The following is a 21710-nucleotide window of genomic DNA, read 5'->3' as shown; positions in this document are numbered from 1 at the left end:
CAATAACTAAGAAAAACGAAACGTTAAAAACAAAAATTTATTGTGTCAAGAAAGTGTAAATTATAATGTATGTAGAAAGAATACTGATACTTATTCCTTCCAGATGCTGGAAGGAAAGACCAAGATTGATTGATGAAGTCCAGGAAAAGTTGCTGTAAGAAGAAAGCTTTGTAACGACTAACAGAATTTTAATATATAATTGTTACATAAGATTTTTTTTTGTGTAAACGAGGCTTTCGCCAGTTAGTTCAGAATTAGATAAACTTACAACAGGTCGTTTGTAGGACCTGCTTCTAAGTTTTCCAAATTCTGGCAGCGGCAAATGTAGGGTTTATATTTATTTTAACTAACATTTATTTTAAGTTTAAACTATCTTTCCTGTCAAGCCTTACTTTCCCCTGGAACTGCCAATGCCAGAATATGTAAATTTGAGTAGAACGCGCAAGCATTCAAATTATCAGCGGAAGTAGTATGATTTAAATAGAAGGAAACGAGTTCGGTGAGAGAGTTATTCTTACTTAGCGAGCGCGGAGGTAGAAATCGAGAATTGAAGAACCCCGCGTTGCGGCCTATGTGCTTGGCGGGAAGTAGTTGCAATTGTTCCAGTGAGCTTCAAGTCTGCTGAATTAGCTGCGGTATTTGTAAAACGCGGTGAGTTAGTTATTTTAGAGAGCCTCGTAGTTAGAATATTGTCTTTACTTTCTTTTCAGGTTCTTATTTTTATTTGACTGCCTAGTGGGCACAGTCTGTAAGCGTCAAGAGGACGCCATTGTAATTTATTACGTTGAATAAAAAGGGACTTAAACCCTTTATAAGACTCTGTGGTTTATACAAGCTTTCACAGTCACCTCTTGGTTGCGTGCTAGTTAGAGGCGCGCAACGTTATAATGTGATGAATGAGAATCGTGATTCATCCGACCAGGCAACTGTCTTCCAATTATGTGTGGTCCAGTCAGTCTCTATGTTCCCGAGCCTTCTGTAGACGTATTTGACAGTGACGCTTTGTTAAAAGAGACATACGAGTGGGACATATACTGCGCAGTTTCATATCCAACAATGGCCGCTGAACTTGTGCGTTGAGAAACACTTGCACTTTGACCTGCAATGTATTGGGCTCTCCAGCTGAGCGACTGTCTGACGTCGATTTTGCTGTACTAAGTGGGACACTCTCCGACGTCCATTTTCTTGACGCGTGGACGTCCAACAACTCGGCGTCTACTGTTGGTTTCACCGTCATTTATTCACTTTGCATAAATACAAACAATGTCAGACCGTTAACAACCTACCAGTCGTACAATTTCGGCTATATTCGTTCCGAGTCTTCGGACCGTTACAATCTACCGTCTATCAAATTCGTTGAGATCAGTGGCCTTTCCCATCACTCGCAAAAGTGCAAGAATGATTTCTTACCTTCTCCAGCAGCAGTTAAATAGCATTTCCATTTGACCACGTGCCTTCCAGGTCATCCAGATTAGTTTTATTGAAAAATGTGGGGATTGTCATAAAGTTTCGGCTAGTCAGTGTATACATAATTTTATGATAAAGTGTAATAAATAGCTATTATTGCATAACAATTATTTAATTATTATATTTTATTCTATAATGCACATTACTGCATTATCATCACAATGAATTCTAATATACTAATTGTTATAACTGACTATAATAATTTTACGATAATAATAGTTATAATTTTACTATAATAGTTATACATTTCTTTTATCTTTGAGCTAAATTGCATTTATATTAATACACACTGAAAAAAAATTCTTAATAATTAGTTACGATAATTATACGATAATAAATTATTATTACAGTTATTTCATCAATTATGATAATTATATTATAATAAATAATATTAATATTTCTTTTTGATTTTTGTCCTAAAATTTATATGCATTACTATACATATATTATATATATTTACTGTACATATACTATATACATTTGGAAAGAAACAAATTCAGAAAAAAAGAACTGGAACAATTTTTATATAAAAGATCATAGTATTGGCAAATGTGACTTTAATTAAATTACTGTCAGAGAAGATCCCGCTCAGATGGCGTAGAAATCTGTCGACCTTTTTCCCTCAACTACAAAAAGGCTTGTGCTAAAATACAGGGTGATTATAATTAAAGTTGCGATTTCAAAGCGCTCTAACTTTAAAACTGCTTGTCAGAATGACTTGATCTTTTACTAAAATAATAGTAAGGCAATGGAATTTTGTTTGGAGAAGGAAAAAATAGTTCCAAAGTATACCGATAGATGGTGCTGTCAGGATTCACATTACTATTGGTATGCAAATTACTAAGACGTAACATGCGCACTGCAGACAAGGCTAAGATAAATATGTAAAGCACTAATAATATTTTGCCGGAGTGCTTCAAAAAATCATGACTCTGAAGAAGAAGGATCGTGCTCTTCTCGTGAAGCTTTTGTTTCAGAATGGTGACTATCAGCTATCAGGAAGTTCCGGACATTAAAAAGCATAAAATCCGGCCCAATGACCACATATGGCCTGCTGAAAATGATAGATAAATTTAATCCTGCTGACGTGGAAACACGACGCACAGTCGGTATAGTGGTCATGGAAGTTGACTGCGATGCCGAAGAGCCTGGGTTCGAATCCCGGAGAAGGCACGGTTGTAACTGTCCGTCCCCTCATAGGAAAGGCGATGGTGGCCTATTTATTAGGTGCCTCCATAATAAAGAGACCACCACATCCGCCCTTGTATAGATTAATGGGCTGGATTACATTTGTAATTGTTCAGAATCTGCCATTGGAAACAAAACAAATAATAATTTAAAAAAAAAAAAAACTGGAAACTCGTAAATCGTTTGTACTACAATTTTCTTGCCCGGATGGAGGTGGATAATGAATGACCTTGGAACATTCTGTTGTCTGAAGAAGCTCATTTCTATTCACAAGGTTCTGTAAATACGCAAATTGGCAGGATATAGGTGACCGAGAAACCGTTCTCGCTACAAACATTACCTCTATACTGTGTGGTGCGGAATAACGGCAGCGTTTGTCTTCGGTCCGGTCTTCTTCGAGGACTTTTGCGTAACCATGTCCTTTCGGAACTTCAACAACGTCAATATGTGGATCGCACAATATTCATGCAAGATGGCGCTCCTCCACATATTGCTACTCGTGTGAAGCAGCTGCTGATCGCTCATTTCGGAGATAATGGAATCATAAGCCGCCATTTTCCAACAGCGTGGCCACCACGCTCTCCCAACTTAAAACCCCGTGACTTTTGGATTTGGAGATATCTGAAGAATATTATTTACAGTGGGCGGATTGCAAATCTGGCCGACTTGGAACATGCAGATTTGCGTTTCAAGCAGCGGAACAAGGCGGACAGTATATCGAACAACTTATGCGTTAATCATCCTTAAGGTCTTTGTTTCGTGAAGCTTCTCTTGTCGCTATCTCTGTTTTCTCTATAAATACGTAGTCTTGTCTTTTCGTCAATAAAATTCTCGTAAACCTTGGGAGTCTTTATTTCCTTTCGCCTATACATCCACAACAACAATGTGAACACTGATAGCGCCATCAACCGACAAATTTTGGAACTATTTTTTTTTCTTCTCCAAACAAAATTTCATTACCTCAGGATTGTTCTGGTAAAATATCAAGTCATTCTGACCTGTAGTTTTAAAGTTAGAGCGTTTTGAAATCGCAACTTTAATTATAATCACCCTGTATAAATACTGGTATACTTGATATAGAGAATATAGATGATACAGGGAATTTATAAATGACACAAGTTACGAAAGTGTTACAGTAATATATTTAGTGTAATAATTTTGCATTAATTTAAAACAAACGAAGTTAATAATGTAAACTCATTCACGAGTGTTATTTTTGAGTAGTAAAAAATAAAAATTTATGGAGTAGTAATTATTTTCTTTCTTACCTCTTCTTCTCCTTCCAACTTGAACTTGTTTGATTTTACAGTCTTCAAGTTAGCACGAAAATCGATTTCATTGGTTTTAGCTATCATTTTTAGTTTTTCAAATCTGAAAACAGAGTAATGAGTAATTGAAAAATGGTAAATAAGGAAAAAATATGTTAATTATTAATTTCCCTAGTTGCTTGCATTTGTTTACAAATTTCTTGATAGAAATGAAATTCGTCGTGCTATGCGATAAATGCTGTAATAACTATTAGAAAAACCAAAATGAATCAAAATGATATCCGGTATTGTGTACTATTACAATATAATGAAGAAGGTTATGGTAACATAGTTAAAATTAATAAGAGTTTAGAAGAAACTCTAGAAATGTTTTACAGGCCTCATAATTTACCGACGTTTTCGCCCTTTTCGATACAGCAATTTAGCAGCCTAGTTCGGCATGCATTAGCTCTGTCTTTGTAATCTGAACTATTAAATAATCTTCAGTAATGTGTTGGTATAATTTCTTGGATATAGCGGCTAAAAAGTAGATTCTTTAACCAACGTATGAAAAGGAAAAGATTATGCGGTGTTGAGTCCGGTGGTCGAAGCGGCCAAAAGTGTGGTCAACTTTCGGTGGCTGTATAGAGTTCTGTACGGACTATCGTTTGAAAAGGAGTGGGTCTTCATCTAATTTCTGTTGATATTTGATGGAATTGAAAAGAAGTATTACGAAGGTAATTGCTCGTGTGGACTAAGCTATTTGGTGAAACTAAAGTGGGCGGATTTGGATTACAGGGCACACATATGCCTGTTATTGACGGTAAACACATCGAGAAAGTGTCATGTATGAAAACAAATTATTTTTTCTAGTATTCTTAATTATGTTGGTACGTTTTGGTTATTGGCGGTTACTGTAAAAGAAAATAGTCACGCTCAAACTGCGTAGCGTTCGGGGAGGGGAAACAACTAAAAATATAGCAAATAAAATTACAAATATGTTGCAAAGGAAAGTAAAATGTAATAAATTAACTCTTGTACTTATTTCTTGTACACTGTTTCTCCCATACGTTTATTTCTATATAGCTATATAGCTTTTAGTCGCCTTTTTGGGTATAGTTTCTACAATTGCTGTCAGTATGGCTACAAAAGAATTTTTTTTCAGTGCAATGTCATCAAAAAATTCTTCTAGGTGCGACTTAAAGAAAATAATATAAAAATAAAATATACTTTACTTTGAGAAAGAATATGAAAAAATAAACATAAAATACATAAATTAATAAAACATCTGGAGATGCGACATTAAAAGTTTGAGGAAGAAGAAAAGCAGATGTGTTGTAAACTGATTTCATGGTTTCCGCCTATCATTTATAAGAGCGTTACGGTTAATTTAATCTTGGGTAGAAAAACTCTACTCCATTAAATGGTGTAAGAAGCAGTTAAAAGTGGATGAAAGATTTGTTATCTGGCATAGTTTATACTACCAGCGCGAAGTGTTGAGTAGGTTTGGTTTTCGGTCAAGGAACAATTTTAGTGATTGAATAGTGTAGGCAGCTATTTGCTTTCACATTGGCGGCTATAACACAAAAATACCATTATATTACCATACACGTTTCAATAATGATACAAGGGTATGGTGATAGCCCGGGGAATGTTAAAACTTACACTCTGCACAATTTTCGACTGGTTATAGAATTCTAAACAAAACATCGGCTTATTATTGAATGGTATGTATTCTACTTTAAAAATTTTTTTGATACTCTGGTCGTCAGAATAGACAATGTACACAAATAAAACTTAACTGTTATTAAAAATGATTAAAAAGTTTGTCCGAAAGCATTATTTGACATAAATCACTATGTTTGCCAGTTAGTTAATCTCAAAATATTAAAGTCAACTTTAAAAAATTTTTTAAATGGTTGGAAATAGTATACCTCGTTTTTCAACAAATCTTTTTTTTTAATTTGAGTGTATGATTCCCTCGGACAAGAATACACACCTCACATCTTTATTTTGTAACATTTACCAAACTGTTGATCAAGTCTTGCCGAACTGCTCGTCACTCTTCTGAAAGTGCACTTCTCAGATTCTGGATGGTAACAAAGACTTTAGAATTCTACAGTTTGGTGGCCCTAAGTCAAACCGAGCATGTGTAAGATGCATTATCCTACACATGCTTGGTTTGGCTTAGGTCAGAGGAGTAAGGTGGCTTATGTAATCTAGTGTTATCTTTCTTCTATTTGCAAATATTCCAACGCCAGAGATGCTCGATGCAGATGAATATTGTCGACCACAAGCAAAAACTCTGGGTCAACAGAACTTCTAAACGGTCTCACATGGAGTTTCAAAGCCTCATCCATATAGCTGCGATTGGTTGCAGAACCTTGATAAAAAATATATAGCTCGATATGGTCATTTTTATTGGTTCTATCCTAAATCATGAAACCGCTTCCATAGAAACGGTATTTTTGATGAAGGAAAGTTGGGTATTCCTCGATCACTCCAGATCTAAACACATCTGGAATCACAATTCAGGATATATATGGACTCTTAATCAAATAGTACACGGTCCCATTCTTCTTGGTGCCACTAAACATAATGACGACACCGTTTTAAACTTAAGGAATATTAGGATTAGAATTATTTAGTTTGCGGTAAAGCACACGAGGGCTCTGTGTTTATGAAAAGGAATGTCTTTGTGGAGGACTTTATAAAAGAAACTGTTACACATGAGGAAAACCATGAGAACTCCCTTGCGGTCAGCCTGTTAGCCGGAATTGAAATCCAGGTCGAAGTACCAGTGTTCTGCGCTTTACGAAAGGCCAGTTGTGGGCCATTGTTTGTGGTGGAGAGTGAAACATAAATCATTATTTTTTTCGCAAGAAGCTCAACCTTGTGAGACCTTCATGCAGTACTAGGAAGACTGATTCGAGTTCCTGTGGCAGACTGATGATCTGAAACAGTTCTCTTGAAATCGCTTTACGGGTTCTTTGAGCAGACAAAATGACAGGAAACGGTTTCTATATACAATTACTGCTACTAGTAGCCCTTAACCATGCAGTCTATTAACAGATTCGTTGCTCAAAATGTGGTTCCAAGTTTGATGCTTTGAGAGATATGCAGATCTTTAGCGACTTCCATTTATGTTTGTCCTTTTCTCGAATATGCCAATTAATTGTCACTTTTTCATTCGCTTATATGAAGACTTCAATCATAAGTAATTAATACCTATCACTAGCAGAAAACATAGTAGTGTTAAACAACACTATGCACAGTAATTTCAGCACTTGTCCATTGTCAGTCGCCTAATTGCATATTTCGTTGGTAACATACGCGTAGAAGTCCAGTTTTGAGTACATTTGCAGATAATTAACATAAATAATTTCAGCATTGGACCTTGAGTGAAAATTTTAATCACTGAATCACTTAGTATATGTTTTCAGATTATCCTTTAATTTTGACGAGAGATGTAAAATAAGAGACCTATTTATGATTTTTACCACCAAACACTGTCACCCACTAGAAATTGCAATCTAAGATACATTTGAAACAGGACGCTGGCTCCTCGATATTAAATTTTATGAAAAATGCATGTTTTCTTTTCTCTTTCCCCAACCTTCCGCTTACGCAAAACATTCACAGAGCAAATAAAATACCGATTCTCACGTAGAGCTTAAAACCTGCATTAAATTCTTAGTTTAACGAAGTTTTCCTAGATATAAACCTTTTGAGACTTTTAACGTTTTTATTCTTCAACCTGTAAATTGATTCTACTTTTGGGTGTTATTGATATCAGTGCTATGCCTGAGATTTGTACAGTGAAAATAAATGATTAATTTTTAGTTACTTTTCTCAGAAGTCCAAAGATTCGTTTGCTTTTTTGTTTCCTAAATATGGTTTTTTCGGAGATTTAATAATAACAATGTTCAAGAAATAGGAGTTTATGGCAAATTTAGATGGTTGCAAAAAGCGCAAAGCGGTCTGCCTTCCAGCTTGAAATTTTCTCTATTTTTTCTTTAGTGTAATTAATCGGTAGGATATCTCTAGTGGGAGCCGAAGCTTATCCTCGCTCCTGATATCAAGTAAACTCATTTATTTATTAAATAAACTTTCTGTGCAATCTTATGTACATTTTTATTTAAAGTTCTTAAATTATTCAAGCTGTTTTCAATAAATCCCAGATGAGCTGAAAGCGCGAAGAAAAATAAATTCGACCAGTAACCCGAAAACAAAGTACCTCTAATTTTTCCAAAATCAATAATTTATGTGTCCACCTCTAGCTGCTTATGTGTCCACCTCTAGCTGCGATACACTGGCGGCAGCGACTTCCATGCTGTAAATTAAGTTGTTGGTCGGCAAAATGGGAAGCAACGACCAGACACGGAGTAATCCTTGTTCAAGCTCATCTAACGACCTTGGAGGAGAACGTAAAGCAGCAACCTGTCTCCCAAGGTAGCTCTAAAGATGCTCTATCGGATTTAGGTCTGGGAATTGAACTGGCCATTCCATCCGCTCCATACGGTGACCCTCAAGATATTCTGCAGCAACACGAGTTCGGTGAGGTCGCGCATTGTCGTCCAACAGAAGAAATCCAGGACCTTTTGGTAGCGGCGGATGAGCGGACATATTGATCAAGTATCTCGTCTCGATATATCACACCGGTCAAAGTTCCTCCATGGAACACATGCATATTAGTGTGACCACCGAGAGAGATCCCAGCTCAAACAATTATTCCACCTCCTCTGTAACTATGTCTTTCCGCAACGTGGGATGTTTCTATCTGGTGCGTTGTTCCCTCCAAATCAGTTAACGACCTGAATCACTCTCCAGTGTGAACCTGGACTCGTCTGTGAAGAGAACAGACGCCCGTTGTTGACTGGTCCAGGAGACGTGTTCTCTTGCCTAACATAAAACGGGTACCTCTGTGTCCTCGGATCAAAAGAACGCAAACAACTGGTCGTCTTGCATACAGACCTGTATTGTTCAGGCGTCTGCGCACTGTAGTAGCTGAGATTCTTGTTCCTGTTAATCCTTGTTCTTGTCCTTGTTGTAAATGATCTGCCATGAGCTGAGGCACAGTAATGTTACTCCTCCTTCGGGCCAAAAGAACTACATAACGATCTTCCGCAGGTATCGTAACTCTAGGTCTGCCTGGAATATGTCTTCCAGGCACAGAATCTTCTTATTCAAACTGATTCAATAGTTGGTAGACTGCAATACGAGAGGCATTGAGACGTTTAGCAGCATCAGCTTGTGACATCCCCATTTCCATCCATACAATCGCCCGCCACCTCAACGAATCGGGCAAACGACTTCTCCTGGACATTGATAGACTCTCCTGAATATTGTTAACGAAACTGCTAATAACAATTGAAGATCAGCACTCGTGAACAAAACTTTCAAATTTTGCCTTTTTTTCCCCCAACTCCTATATAAGTATTCCTTTTTATAAATAAAAGTGGTAGCTGTTGTTTTTGCATGCATTTTCTAAAACGTCGCCATGCATATAAACGGTGAATTTAAATGTTACTGACATTTTTGTAATGGTAGAGTCTTCAAAAATATGCTTTTCCTTAACTTTGGCATGCAGTATATTTTAATTCATGCCTTTGCATTCGTAATTTCATACCCCCTTCTTTAAACTGATAGTCTTTTTTTGATTTGTGCTTTGTGAAGCAGATTAATTTTTGTTGAATTAACTAAGGTATTTCTTCGAGTCTAAGGGTAATAATTTTTGTCGAGCTATAAATCGGAGCTCATTTTACAATGGATGGTGCCTTACGAAATCGTAGATTTTTAGGAATTACTAATAACTCCTCATAATGTAATTTTACAAAATAATAATTTCAATAGATATACTGTTGACTATTTATAAATTCAGTTAATATAATTTATATATTCAGTTAATATAAGTCAGTTATTGAAAAAAATACTTGCTGAATGTATTTGAAAGTTTCGTTTCATTTTTCTTTATTAGCTTTGATTTTTAAACTTGTGAGTATTTTTTTCCTATTGGGTACTGATATTAAATGACACATCTTAAAATCGAAGAAATACGATCTTTTATTATACTATTACTGCATAAAAAGCGTTGATTGTTTGGCTTTGTAATTTTGTTCGGATACTTTTGCATATACTTTTATAAAAACTTAATTTTTATCATAAAGATTAAAAGCTATATCAGGCTCTTTCCGAATATGTATGCAACAGCTATTACACTATAATTAGGACAGAAAATAATAAATACATATACATATACATGGATTTAGAGTGTTTCATTCAAAACGCTTCTCTGAATTAAAAATGGTAATTAGGAACACTTTGAAAAAAAGAAGTACACTTACTTTCCTTCATATTTTGATACTTTTTTCAAGTTTGGTTTGACACTAGAACAAAGAAATTAAAAGCATAAGTTTATATAGTTTAGGAAGTTTTGCATCATTTGTAAATATTAAAAGTATCGAAAAATAAACTCCTGATATTGAAGTAGCTTTAGTTTATTCAGAAAGCATTTTACACTTAAAATGAAAGTTTTAAATATTAAATAAAGATTTTAAAGATTTTAGTGCAGTATTTAGTTTCAAAACTTTTTATGAATGAAGCAAATGTTTTAAAAATCGAAAAGTCGTGAAAGATTAAGAATTATTCAGATTTAAAAACAAATATACATTTTTGAAGTAACATATTTAGGCTTTCTTTTCAAATCTAATTATAAATTCTAAAGATCAATCAGGTCTAAAAACAGTCTAATGATAATTTTCACACTAATAATAATAGTGACGCATTGTGTTTCATAATAATGATTTCATAATAATAATAGTGATGCTTTATGTAGAGAATAATATATATTTGTATAAAGAGAAATATATGCAATATAACAAGAAGTATTGAAAATATAGAAATGAATTTATCACTGGAAATGTTTAATAAAAGACTGCTATTTTGAGAATAGTAACCGTGAAAAATATTTGTAAAAATTTTATTTCTAAAGTAAACAGAAAGGGAAAAAGAAGCTATTTGGAGAATGAAATAGAAGTATAAAATTGTAAGTGCTTTTCAAATTTCTAATATTTTAATATTGCTGAAGATTCGAAACATACTACGGACACATTTATTTCCTCAGTATATGAAGAGTACCGAAATTAAGAGATTTTCGTAATATTGCCGACTGATTCTTTCGCTAAATGTGTTCTGTAGAAAATAGTAATTTAACTTTCCTATGTCAGTGATGAATGTTTTACTGACTTAAGGCGAGACGTATACGATGGTTGGATACTGAAACTGAAACATTTGGCAAATATAGCACTCCATATTTGAAGCCAGAGTGTGTAATTCCTTTGAGAAACTCTAAATGATTTCGAATTTTCATCAATAACAGCAGCGAGAATTTTTAGCGCTATTGAGGGTATTGAATATAGTAAATATATGGGGATATATAAAAGTTCGAAAGAGGACACACAGTTAATGCTCATTTGCTACTAGATCTCTTACAAAGACAGCTGATTTTTTTTATACATACAGACATAAATACATTACATTTGATTTAATACAGTACCCAGACTCATATCTGCGTGACTAGATAAGAGAAGAAATTTCTCAGTCGAAGTATTAGCCGAGGTAAGAGGAAATAACTTGAAAAGGGTGCTGGAATGTCAATAACAAGCGCAACCAAGAAACATGAAGCAGTGACTACCTAGATTATGGGATAACTTAACATTATCCTGAATTCACCTAGTTTTGCAAAAACTGCCAGTCAATATCATCCCAGGGTTAAGATTCAATGTCGGAAAACCACGACAAAACCATTCATAACCACGCTAAGAACTATTTTCCACCACGCTAAGAACTCTAAAAACTATAAGCTAAGAATTATTTTCAGTGGTGGTAGGAGCTAAGAACTTGGGCATTACACAATGAAAAATATCTGTTTTTCAGTAATAAGTCAAATTTCAGAGCATCTCTAAATTCTGTGAAAGTTTGTATCTGGAGAACTTCTTCACATGTACATAATCCGAACTGTTTCATGCTCTTATCGTGAAGTATGGTGGTGGATTGGAGAAGGTGCGGGATGTTGTACCGTACACGTATCTGAACAGTTACACCGCTGTCAAGAACTTCAAATGGATCAAGTCCGCCTAGTTATTCAAAGTAAAGCATGGAGATAGAGCGATGACGCTTTGAGCCGCAGTATCGTAAACATCTCTGAGATTAATAATTATTCTTGACTCTCACATTGTTATCAGGCGCTATACATGGACCAAGGCTACCCAACTATTCAAATTGTAGATCAAAAAGAATGTGCCATGTATGAGAATGACAAGGCAGCAGTTATATAGCAAAACTGTTGACAGAAAGGTTTGAAGAGCATGAAAGTAAACTTGAACACAATCCATATCATGCATAATCCTTTCCCCTAATTTCAACGCGGTTGAATTTATGTGGAGTACGGTATAGAACAGAATTTTAAGAAACGGAAGAACTGGAAAAAATGCCTGCGATGATTGAATAAAATTTATATCGATCATTCCCATAAAGAGTCGTTGGAGAGTTGACCTCCTGCAGATGGCCTCCCTCCATTTAATAAAATATTGCATCGTAGATGCAGGTAATTCAGTTTTATTGTATAACACCTGCATCTTTGCATTTTTTAGTCAATGTTTAAGGATACATCTGAAATGAATCAGCCAGTTCGGCCTGGGGATTCAGTTTCCGCTGTGCTTGCTAACTCTCATGACTAACTCTATGATATGTTATGTGTTTTTCACTCTGTCATTTCATTCAGTGAAAGTAGCATTTAAGTGATAAAAATGGTACAAATCGGGCATATGGAAAACCGTAACGTATGTATGTGAGAATCCACGTCTTTAATTTTAACATAACCAGTTTTAAAGTTTAAAAATTTCTATTTGCAAACTTTAAAACAAAATTATTGAAATAATAACAATAGTTTCTGTTCTAGCAATTGTATTGATCTGATAGCACTAAAGTTAATAAAACGGATTATAATTTTATTTATTATCTTAGTTGTTCAAGATTTTAAATTCATTTAAACGTTAAAAAATTATCGAAATGAAAGACGAAACTTTTAAAACTCTCAGTCTAATGACACAGAAATTTAAAACTGCAATATTTTCATGTCTAGATCAAGCGAAACTATTTGATGATATCAATAATAAATCTTCTGTCTATTATAAATAAGAAAAATAATAATTTCCTTTCTAAAAACGAAACATAAATAACGAAAATAATAATATCTTCTGATATTAATTATATTCATACGAAAAGGTTTTCAGATGTTAGAATTTTTTTATTTTTTCATCGTTCCTCAATAAATTTACAAAACTGTTTTTCATTAACGATAGAAATTTTAAAAAATAATGCTAAAATACGCAGCAAGTGTAAAGAACTCTCTTATTGTTATTAATTAATTAGCTCTTTTCAAAAAGCAATAACTGTATGTGGTCGCTCTTGGATTATTGTACAAATTATTTTTTTCGTGTGAGAGCTCGTTTTTCTGCAGTGTTTTCCACATATCAGCAAGAAAGCGAATTTTGGTGCCTTTCAGCATCGTATTGAACACTTTAACACTTTGAAAAGAAAGGTAACGCTTTAAAAAGAATCGTACTTACAATTTTCCACGTAAATCGTTAACTTGAATTGTCAACTCATTAATCTGTAATTAAGAAAAAAGGAATTAAAAATTGCCCACAACTATTTACCAAGCATAATTTCATGAAATTTATAATTACCAAAAAGTCTTTCTGTCCAACTTCGTATTCTAAGTCATATTTTGCTTCCTCCAATTGAACTATTCGTTTATGGTATTCTTTACACACAGCTTGCAGAGTTGCTATTAAATGAAGAAATGGAAAGGTGATTGACACAGAACCAAACATTAACTAATCCCACAGTATTATAATTTAAAATTACATTTGAACTACAAGAAGGAAATCAAAATGATTTTGAACTCTTGCTTATAATTGTATGCTAATAGATACAAATGCATTTTGTAAAAACAATTATGCGGTTTAATGCAGTTAAGCAAATGCAATTAATCGTTTTAATGCATTAAATGCACTAATGCATTTAGTAAGTAAGAGCACTTTATAAGTCGGTAATTCAATTCCGTTGTAAGAATTGTCAAAATAATGTCTTTGTTGATAGTAATTTTTTGTTCATAACTTAAGAAATTGCGTCAATCTGGGCATACACGATTTGAGGTACATGGGTTGATTCAGCGCATAAGCCTAACAGCCCAAAAAATACAAATTCTGGTTTAAATGTTAAGTTTTTCAAATTCTGTGTTAATGAGCAAGGGATTCAAGATAACAAGAATCTTTTTATCTTACGATGATTCAAAAACTGCTGTTAGGTCTGCATACGAAAAAGAAGTTTTATTATGTGCTCTGACGAAGAAGTTTCTATTATGTGCTCTGACGTCACAGAATAATACGAGTGATTCTTATAAGAAGAATAATTAATTCTTATAAGATTCACGAGAATTCTTATAAGGTATTTTCTTCCTCCTTCCAGAAAGCCTTCGTGGTGTAACGGTAGCACATTCGGCGCGTATTCGAGAGGTCTAGCGTAGAGTCCTGGCGAGAGCATTGCACATTTTTCCCGTTCCTGTTTAAAGAACAAAACCCTACTGACTCTACAATAGTCCCCGAGCTGAAAGTTGGTGGACGGTAATTCGCCACCACCAGGATTTGGCGATTGGGTCCCCTCATACCCAGTAGCCCTTTAAAAAAGAGAGTATATAAGGTATTTTTTCCCTCCTTCCAGCATGCTTTCGTGGTGTAATGGTAGCACACTCGGTGCGTATTCGAGAGGTCCCAACCAGGGCATTACGCAATTTTCACATCTCCTGCTTCAAAATAACCTAATGACTCTACACTCTTAGAGAGCGGAAAGTTCCAAAAAACTGCCATCGCCTCCCCCTTTGGGTATTTTTAAATTCCTGGTCATACCATTTGTTTTACACAACTCAGGTCAGACCTTCCGACGGTTTATACACGAAGTTTTATTTGGATTGGATTTTGAGTCCCATCCTTATTAAGTAAGCTAACGAAGAAGAACATGTCAATCATCTCCGTCAAGTATTTGATTGTTTAAAATTAACAAGGACAATTTGCCTTTAAAAACCTAACAAATGCTGACTTAGGAAACCATCCGTTTCCTTTTTAGGTTGTTTGTCACTACCTCAGATGTAAAACCCCTGCCCGAGAAAAGAAAAGAAAAACACTTGTAGACTTCCCCAAACCCACCGTTATAGTCGAGCATAGATGTTCTATAGCCATGATAAATTTCTATCATCTCATCTTACCAAAGGCAGCTGAAACCCAGGCTCCTTTGCACGATCTATTAAAAGATTCAAAGTAAAATTATAAACGCTCCGTTCCTCGGCAAGACCAACTTAATAAGGCCTTTGAAAAGTGTAAGCACGACCCTATTAACGCTGAAACGCTCAGTTCCAAAAGATATGTATTATGGTTGATGCTGCTGACAATTTCTATGGAGCTGTCTTAAACGTTCGACACACTGAAAAACTACATTGGATTTCATTTTTATTGCTCACTCGCAAGTCACAGATGATGAGTTGAAGCTTCTCAGTAAAAACCCAAACCGTTCATTGAAGTTCCGGTCATTACAACTTTTCCCAGATCTTCAAATAATGTGTGACACTTCTAATAAAAAACTTCGACCATACGTACCACTTGACTTTATAACAAATGTTTTTGATTCTTTCCAAAATTTATCGCATCCAGCACTCGGGCTTTCAAAAGGCTCATGAAAGAAAGATTCGTCTGGCCATCCATGCTAGAGGACATTGCCAACTGACTCATTCTTGCATTCCGTATGTCCTAATTTGAGGGTTACCAATATCTGTTCACTTGTATCGATAGATTTACTCGATGGCCTGAAGCTTTTCTCATATTAGACATCTCTACTGAATCTGCGGCTAAAAAATTCGTCTTCAGTTGGATTGTACGATGTGGTGTGCCATCAATCATAAGAGCTGATCAAGGTCGACAATTCCAGTCTCAGCTTTCCTCTTCTGTAACATGTATGCTTGGAGTACGCCGAATTCGCACCGTATCATCCTTCCCCAAATGTCTTGGTGGAACGTTTTCATCGTGATCTAAAAGCAGCCCTAAAGTGTCATGAGAATACTTGTTGGATTACATCACTTCCTCTTGTGCTTCTCGTTCTATGTTCTTCCTTCAAACAAAGCCTCTAAGGTACATCCGCTGAATTTGTTTACGGCATAACACTTCAACTTACCCTCTGAATTCTTTCAATCATCCTCTGCTACAATCGAAACATCTTCCTTCCTCCAAGCTTTCCAAGAAGCGATGAAAACGCTGTCTCCGACTCCTAGATTATGCCTCATCACAGCAACATCTTCGTGTATCCTGCAGAGCACTTTCACTCATGAGTTTGGCCTTAACGATGCTGGGAAACTCCGCTCACTCCTCCATACGATGGTCCCTTCAAATCTAAACATTTCATTTGCTTCTCCAGATCCTTCTCCTTCGAGCGACCTTCCTCTTTCTTCTAGTGTTCCATCAGCTGTCACACGTTCGGGAAGACTTGTTCGCCTCAACACCAAGTAATTGTGACTACTTTCTTCGTGTTTTCGGCCCCCGAGGAGGAGAAATACTGTAGAGAGGTCTTAGATAGCAGAAAGATTCAAAAGAAGGCGCTAACAGCTTTCCCCTCTCGGATGAATTTCCCTTCTCGAAGATGAATTTAAGACTTTAATATGGTAGTCTCTTTCTGGCAACCATCGGTGAAGCAGCGAAGTGATCTCGGTCATATCGCGTGATACTGGTTTACCAACTAGCATACTTGCTACATTCTGGAATTCTGCCTATGCTAATTCTTTGATTGTAATGAATGGCTTACATCTAATACTTACCTTTATTGTTTGAGCATATGTATTAAAATAATATATTTTTCTAATGTAATTAAAGCGATAATTGTAAAACAAGGCATATCATATTCATTTATACGTTAACACATGTCTGTAGGGAATGGTGATTCTAGTCTCGACTAAGGTAAGACGTGAAAGATGTGTAAAACAAGAGGGCGTCCAAATCTATGAGCGTAGATGTGGGACAGAGTGTTGTGATGATATTTTTTATAAGAACTCAAGCTTAGAATGATGATGAGACTCAGTAAAATATTTGAATAATGTAAATGTTTTAATAACTGCCGTACATCAGCGCAAGATGATCCCTGCCTAGGTTACTCTCAGCCCACTAAGTCTTTCCCGTGGTATCGCCATAAACAGTGATTACTGTTATCGAGTTCTCAAATGTGTGCATAACAAAGATGCTTTGATCACAAAAAGAGTTATATTTTTGCAGCTTTTGACTAGTAACGATGACAGGAACCAATAGTTCAGCAACGGCTCCGGCATACTGAGAAATACATTGAGGGATAAAAGTCATATCACTAATTTTCATTGATTCTGTTATTCTGAAAACTCAAAGTTTCCAGTTTGGCTTAAATCCTTTCGTAAATTAAACTTACATTCCTTTCGAAATTGTGATTCCCTTCACTACTTAAAGAAGATAAAATAAACAGTTCACATTTATTAGAGCACTAGAATTCCATACTTATGTTACTGCATATTTTAACAAGAATTTTTAATAAGAAAAATTATTTGCTTTTCTCCTTCCTTTGAATGTAAAGTCGTACACAGTCGTAAGTTTCTCAATAAGAGACTTGGATGCCTTTAATTTCCAGCATTTGGAAGCGCATTGCAATGACGTAATGACTTAATTTTGATGCTTTTTATTTAAGAATACTTAAGATTAATAATTAGCTCGCTTATGAACATTCAATTAAAATATACAAACTAAAGTGTGATTGAAATAAGGTTGTCGGAATTTCGATTCCAAATTATTGATTTAATTCTGAAATGAGGAAAAAGTAATATTAGACACAAGTTTTGAAACCCAAATTAAAATTAATTTAAAAAATAAATTTTGATTTTCGCAGAATCATACACCGACTCATATTATTGCTCTAAACCAAATTTCATTATAGAAAAATTATCATTTTTTTCTCACAATTTTTTTGTATCATACGGTTTTTCGTTTGATAAAAAATTATAAAGAACTGTATATGAAATGTATTACAATTAGCTTTTATTATCGAAGCAACATAGATTATGCAAAATTCAACATTGAAATGGCATTTATTTTAAATAAAAGCTCTATTTATCTCGAAGGAATCTAAGATTTATCTTTTCTTTTCGGAGCAAAAATATTTCGCAAAAGTACTTTTCTCCTTGAAAAGGAGACACTTGTTAGATTCTTTTGAAAGGGATAGATGTTTTTCATCTGTATATAAATGTCAGTCTGTGGTAGAATTTGGAGTGATTTTAAAAAGATAACTTTGTGTTTGACCACATATTATAAAAGAAGTATTTTCATAGACGTACCCTCATTTGCATTCTCCACAGTTTTAGGTTCTCCGCATCTTTCGATTATCATTTTCCGCCTTTCTTCGGCTTTCCTTTCTTGCTCTCGCTTCAGTTCTTCGGCAGCTTTTTTTCTCAGAAGAGTCTGCAAAAGATTAAAGAAAAGCAAACCATTAGTGAAAGTAAAGTTGGAAGTTAAGCTATCGATGATCGAATAATGACTTACGTACTCTGAGCTTTTATGCATGCTGAAAACGAAACGTTGTTAGTTGGAGAATTTCTTGTGTTATTGAAATACGCATGAATGGATATCATTATAATGTAAAACACAAATGAAAAAATCAACTGATTTAGTTTTCAAGCTTGAAATAGCTTGTACCTTTTCAGAACACATGCTTATACAATGGAATTCATCATTTCCTTCACAAAGCTATTCCGTCTTCTTTCATCCATTAAAAAAAATCTGAAAATTATTTTATCGCCTAAGTGTATGTAAAATTATAATGAAAGATAGGGATTCTCCATTGTTTGCATTTATTAACTTTGTCATCGGAAATATCGCTTTTTTTTTTTTTTTTTTGCTTAAATGTGTATCAGATTACAGAAAGGAAAACTTCCTATTCACTTTAAATAGAAGGGCACGTTTTAAACTTGCTAAACAAGATAAGATAATCAGAATGTTTTCGTATACTCATTTCTGCGACTTCTTCTTACTGGCTGTATTATTAAAAAGAAAGCTCGAGTAAAAAAACGTTGACTAAATTAATTTACATTTCCATACTTTAAGGCTATTCAAGTGCATTTATGGTTTCATGTGCAATTCAAATACGCGGCAACTTTTCTTAGAAAAATGTCTGAAGGCCCGAATGCCATTCTAGCCCAAATGCATTCACACCCTTCTTCCATTCTAGACCAAATGCATTCACGTACGTTTCTATAGTCTTTTACTTACCCACTTTACACTGATACGCGTTTGATAGTCACAAATTAAAAGCAGGTCAGAAATTAGATATAGTAATGACACGAAAATAAATTCAACAACTCAAAATATAACATTAAGTGTTTACTTTTCAGAATTAACCTTTATCTTTATCAAAAATAAATAAATAAATAAATAAAAATAAAATAAAAAAAAACTTGAATGAAAATACAGAAGATGTTCAAAACAAACTTGAGTTAATTTTAGTAAAATAGTATGCTTAATAACTCCTACAATGCATTCTTTTATCATACATACTTCAACCGGAACTTTTCTACTCTATATGCATGAAGATTTCAGTCAATCAAGTGATGTACCTTGATTTCACTAAAGGCCATATGAAAACGCTTCTGCTTTCAAGCACCTAGTGACTGAAACTTAAATGACGTAGCAAAACATACGCGTATCGATACAGTGATATTTAAAATTTTAACGAGGACATACAGTGATAATGTTGTGCTGATATATGCAACGATGAGGAGACTGTCTGACACAATCTACAAAATTCTTTGAGCCCCCAATACGGTATAGTGGTTAGGGAAGTCTACCGATGGGTTTGGGTTCGAATTCCGGAAAATGGATATTTGAAAGTGTATACTGTCTTTGCGGCATGGGGATAGTCTAAATAAATGCGAGCCAAAAGTCCTCACGGCAGGTTGGTGATAGGGGAAGAGTGGTCGGAATTCCTCGGACCCCCTCCTCTCGCGGATAGCTTTCCTTTATAATTGCGGACGAACTGAGAGAAGTCTTACTGTCAGCTGTATGGTGCTTAAGGCTCTTGCCAATGACAGGCGCAATCTTGCTGTCATTGCCACGATGGATTTCGTTGACTTGTTCTGATGTTACTGTCAGACAAGTGAGATAAGTCACAACACAGCAGCAACAGATTCTTTGCTTCAGTGTATAATATTATTTCCGAAATACTACAGAAGCTTGATGTGTGAGATGTAAAATGTTCATAATATTGACCAAATGATCATTGTAAAATGTTCATAAATTCATGAAAATAATCACTGTAATTTTTCCCCCAATGATGGGCTGTAGCCGTTTACAGACGTTGGCCACTACTAAGGTCGGAAGCGGTGGTATCTTTATTAGGGAGGACCCTAGAAGGTGAGCCACCATTGCTACGTATGAAGGGATAGACAAATTAAATCCATGCCTTCTTCGGAATTCGAACCCGGGTCCTACGACACAGCAGTCAGTCACTAACCACGTTCCCATCTGGGTAACTGGGTTCCCATTGTAAAATATTCATAATTTTAACCAAAATATCATTAATCTAACCAAATAAAATTCATTATAAAATGTTAAGCTCTGTTTCAGTAACACTTTAAAATTATTAATGCTTTAAGAAATATCATACTCTAAGTTTCTTCTTTCTTTCAGGTGTCATGAATCCACCTTTTTTGCATTTCTTCGACTTAGTCGATTCTTCTAGTCTCCTACGAACTTCAGCTTTCTTTCGGGCCTTTTCTTCCTGCTTTTTGATTTGTTCCTAAATATATTAGAAAGTTTGCATGTCAGTAAAAACTATTTTTACTCTACAAACTCAACAAATGCAAATTAAACGGTTTTAAATTACCCAACCTAAAAGTAATTATATAGGGGTTTTCTGTATCTGGACGCTTATCTTAGGGTCTTACACACCCTAGGAGACTGTAAAGCTTGTTATCGCTTTAGCCTGAAGCAAATGATCAAGTTGATTAAGAGGTTTAAAGAATCTTTTTTATTCAACTCTTAAATGAACAGAAGGCACTACTTGTGCTAACCTCCGCTATTTGCGACCTCCGCTATTTGCGAGTATACAGATGCGAGAACAGAACATAAGATAAAGTGAATTTCAAATGTAGGTAACGTTGTCTGAGACTACGCATAAAATAGACTACTTTAAGTTAGCTCAAGCAAGTTAATGGCGAGTATATTAAATGTCAGTTAGCAAGATGCAAAATCTGGGATAACTTTGGCATAGCTACCAATAGTGTGTAACTGCAAGATGAGGTAGCCAAAAACTCTCTCTAAAGCAGGGGTTCTCAACCGGTGGTACGCAAAGAAGTATTTTTAACTGTTAATTCAAAAATTAAAACCCCAACATCCTGAATGAGTTTTATCTCTAACACTCGAAAATTTATGTGATCTGAGCTTTTATTCAAGAGTGGTGGTAGTAATACTTTGTAGTGGTGGTACTAAAGGTTTTCAATTTTTGTTTAGGTGGTACGCGTTAGTCTAAAGGTTGAGAACCACTGCTTTAAAGCATTCAAATCCTCGGCTTAAATACACAACAAGTAATTTGCATTCTGGTAAAGACTATGGGTAAAAACGTTAAAGGTTAAAATTATAACAATTGGCTAATTAACATAAAATCCTCCAATTATTTCTGCAATAAAATATTTAT

The 21710-nt window shown here is 34.9% G+C and overlaps 1 protein-coding gene across 1 annotated transcript in view; it reads right to left on the bottom strand.

Moving 5' to 3' along the window:
- Positions 1-20834, bottom strand: part of wupA (troponin wings up A) — a 38547-nt gene extending 17713 nt beyond the window's left edge. Inside the window, exons 1-6 of the mRNA XM_035372737.2 lie at positions 20682-20834; positions 18358-18481; positions 13652-13752; positions 13532-13575; positions 10247-10288; positions 3924-4026 (exon numbers count right to left, since the gene is read on the bottom strand). Of these exons, the coding sequence (XP_035228628.2) occupies positions 3924-4026; positions 10247-10288; positions 13532-13575; positions 13652-13752; positions 18358-18481; positions 20682-20711 (444 nt within the window). The 5' untranslated portion in view covers positions 20712-20834. The remainder of the gene's footprint in view (positions 1-3923; positions 4027-10246; positions 10289-13531; positions 13576-13651; positions 13753-18357; positions 18482-20681) is intronic.
- Between the last annotated feature and the right edge of the window lie 876 nt (positions 20835-21710).

The sequence above is a fragment of the Stegodyphus dumicola genome, chromosome X2, assembly GCF_044657685.1.
Source record: "Stegodyphus dumicola isolate Sdum_Otavi_A_Nest chromosome X2, ASM4465768v1".
Lineage (NCBI taxonomy): Eukaryota > Metazoa > Arthropoda > Arachnida > Araneae > Eresidae > Stegodyphus > Stegodyphus dumicola.
Note: the sequence above shows the minus strand (reverse complement) of the source record. Positions and strands in the feature narration are given on the sequence as shown.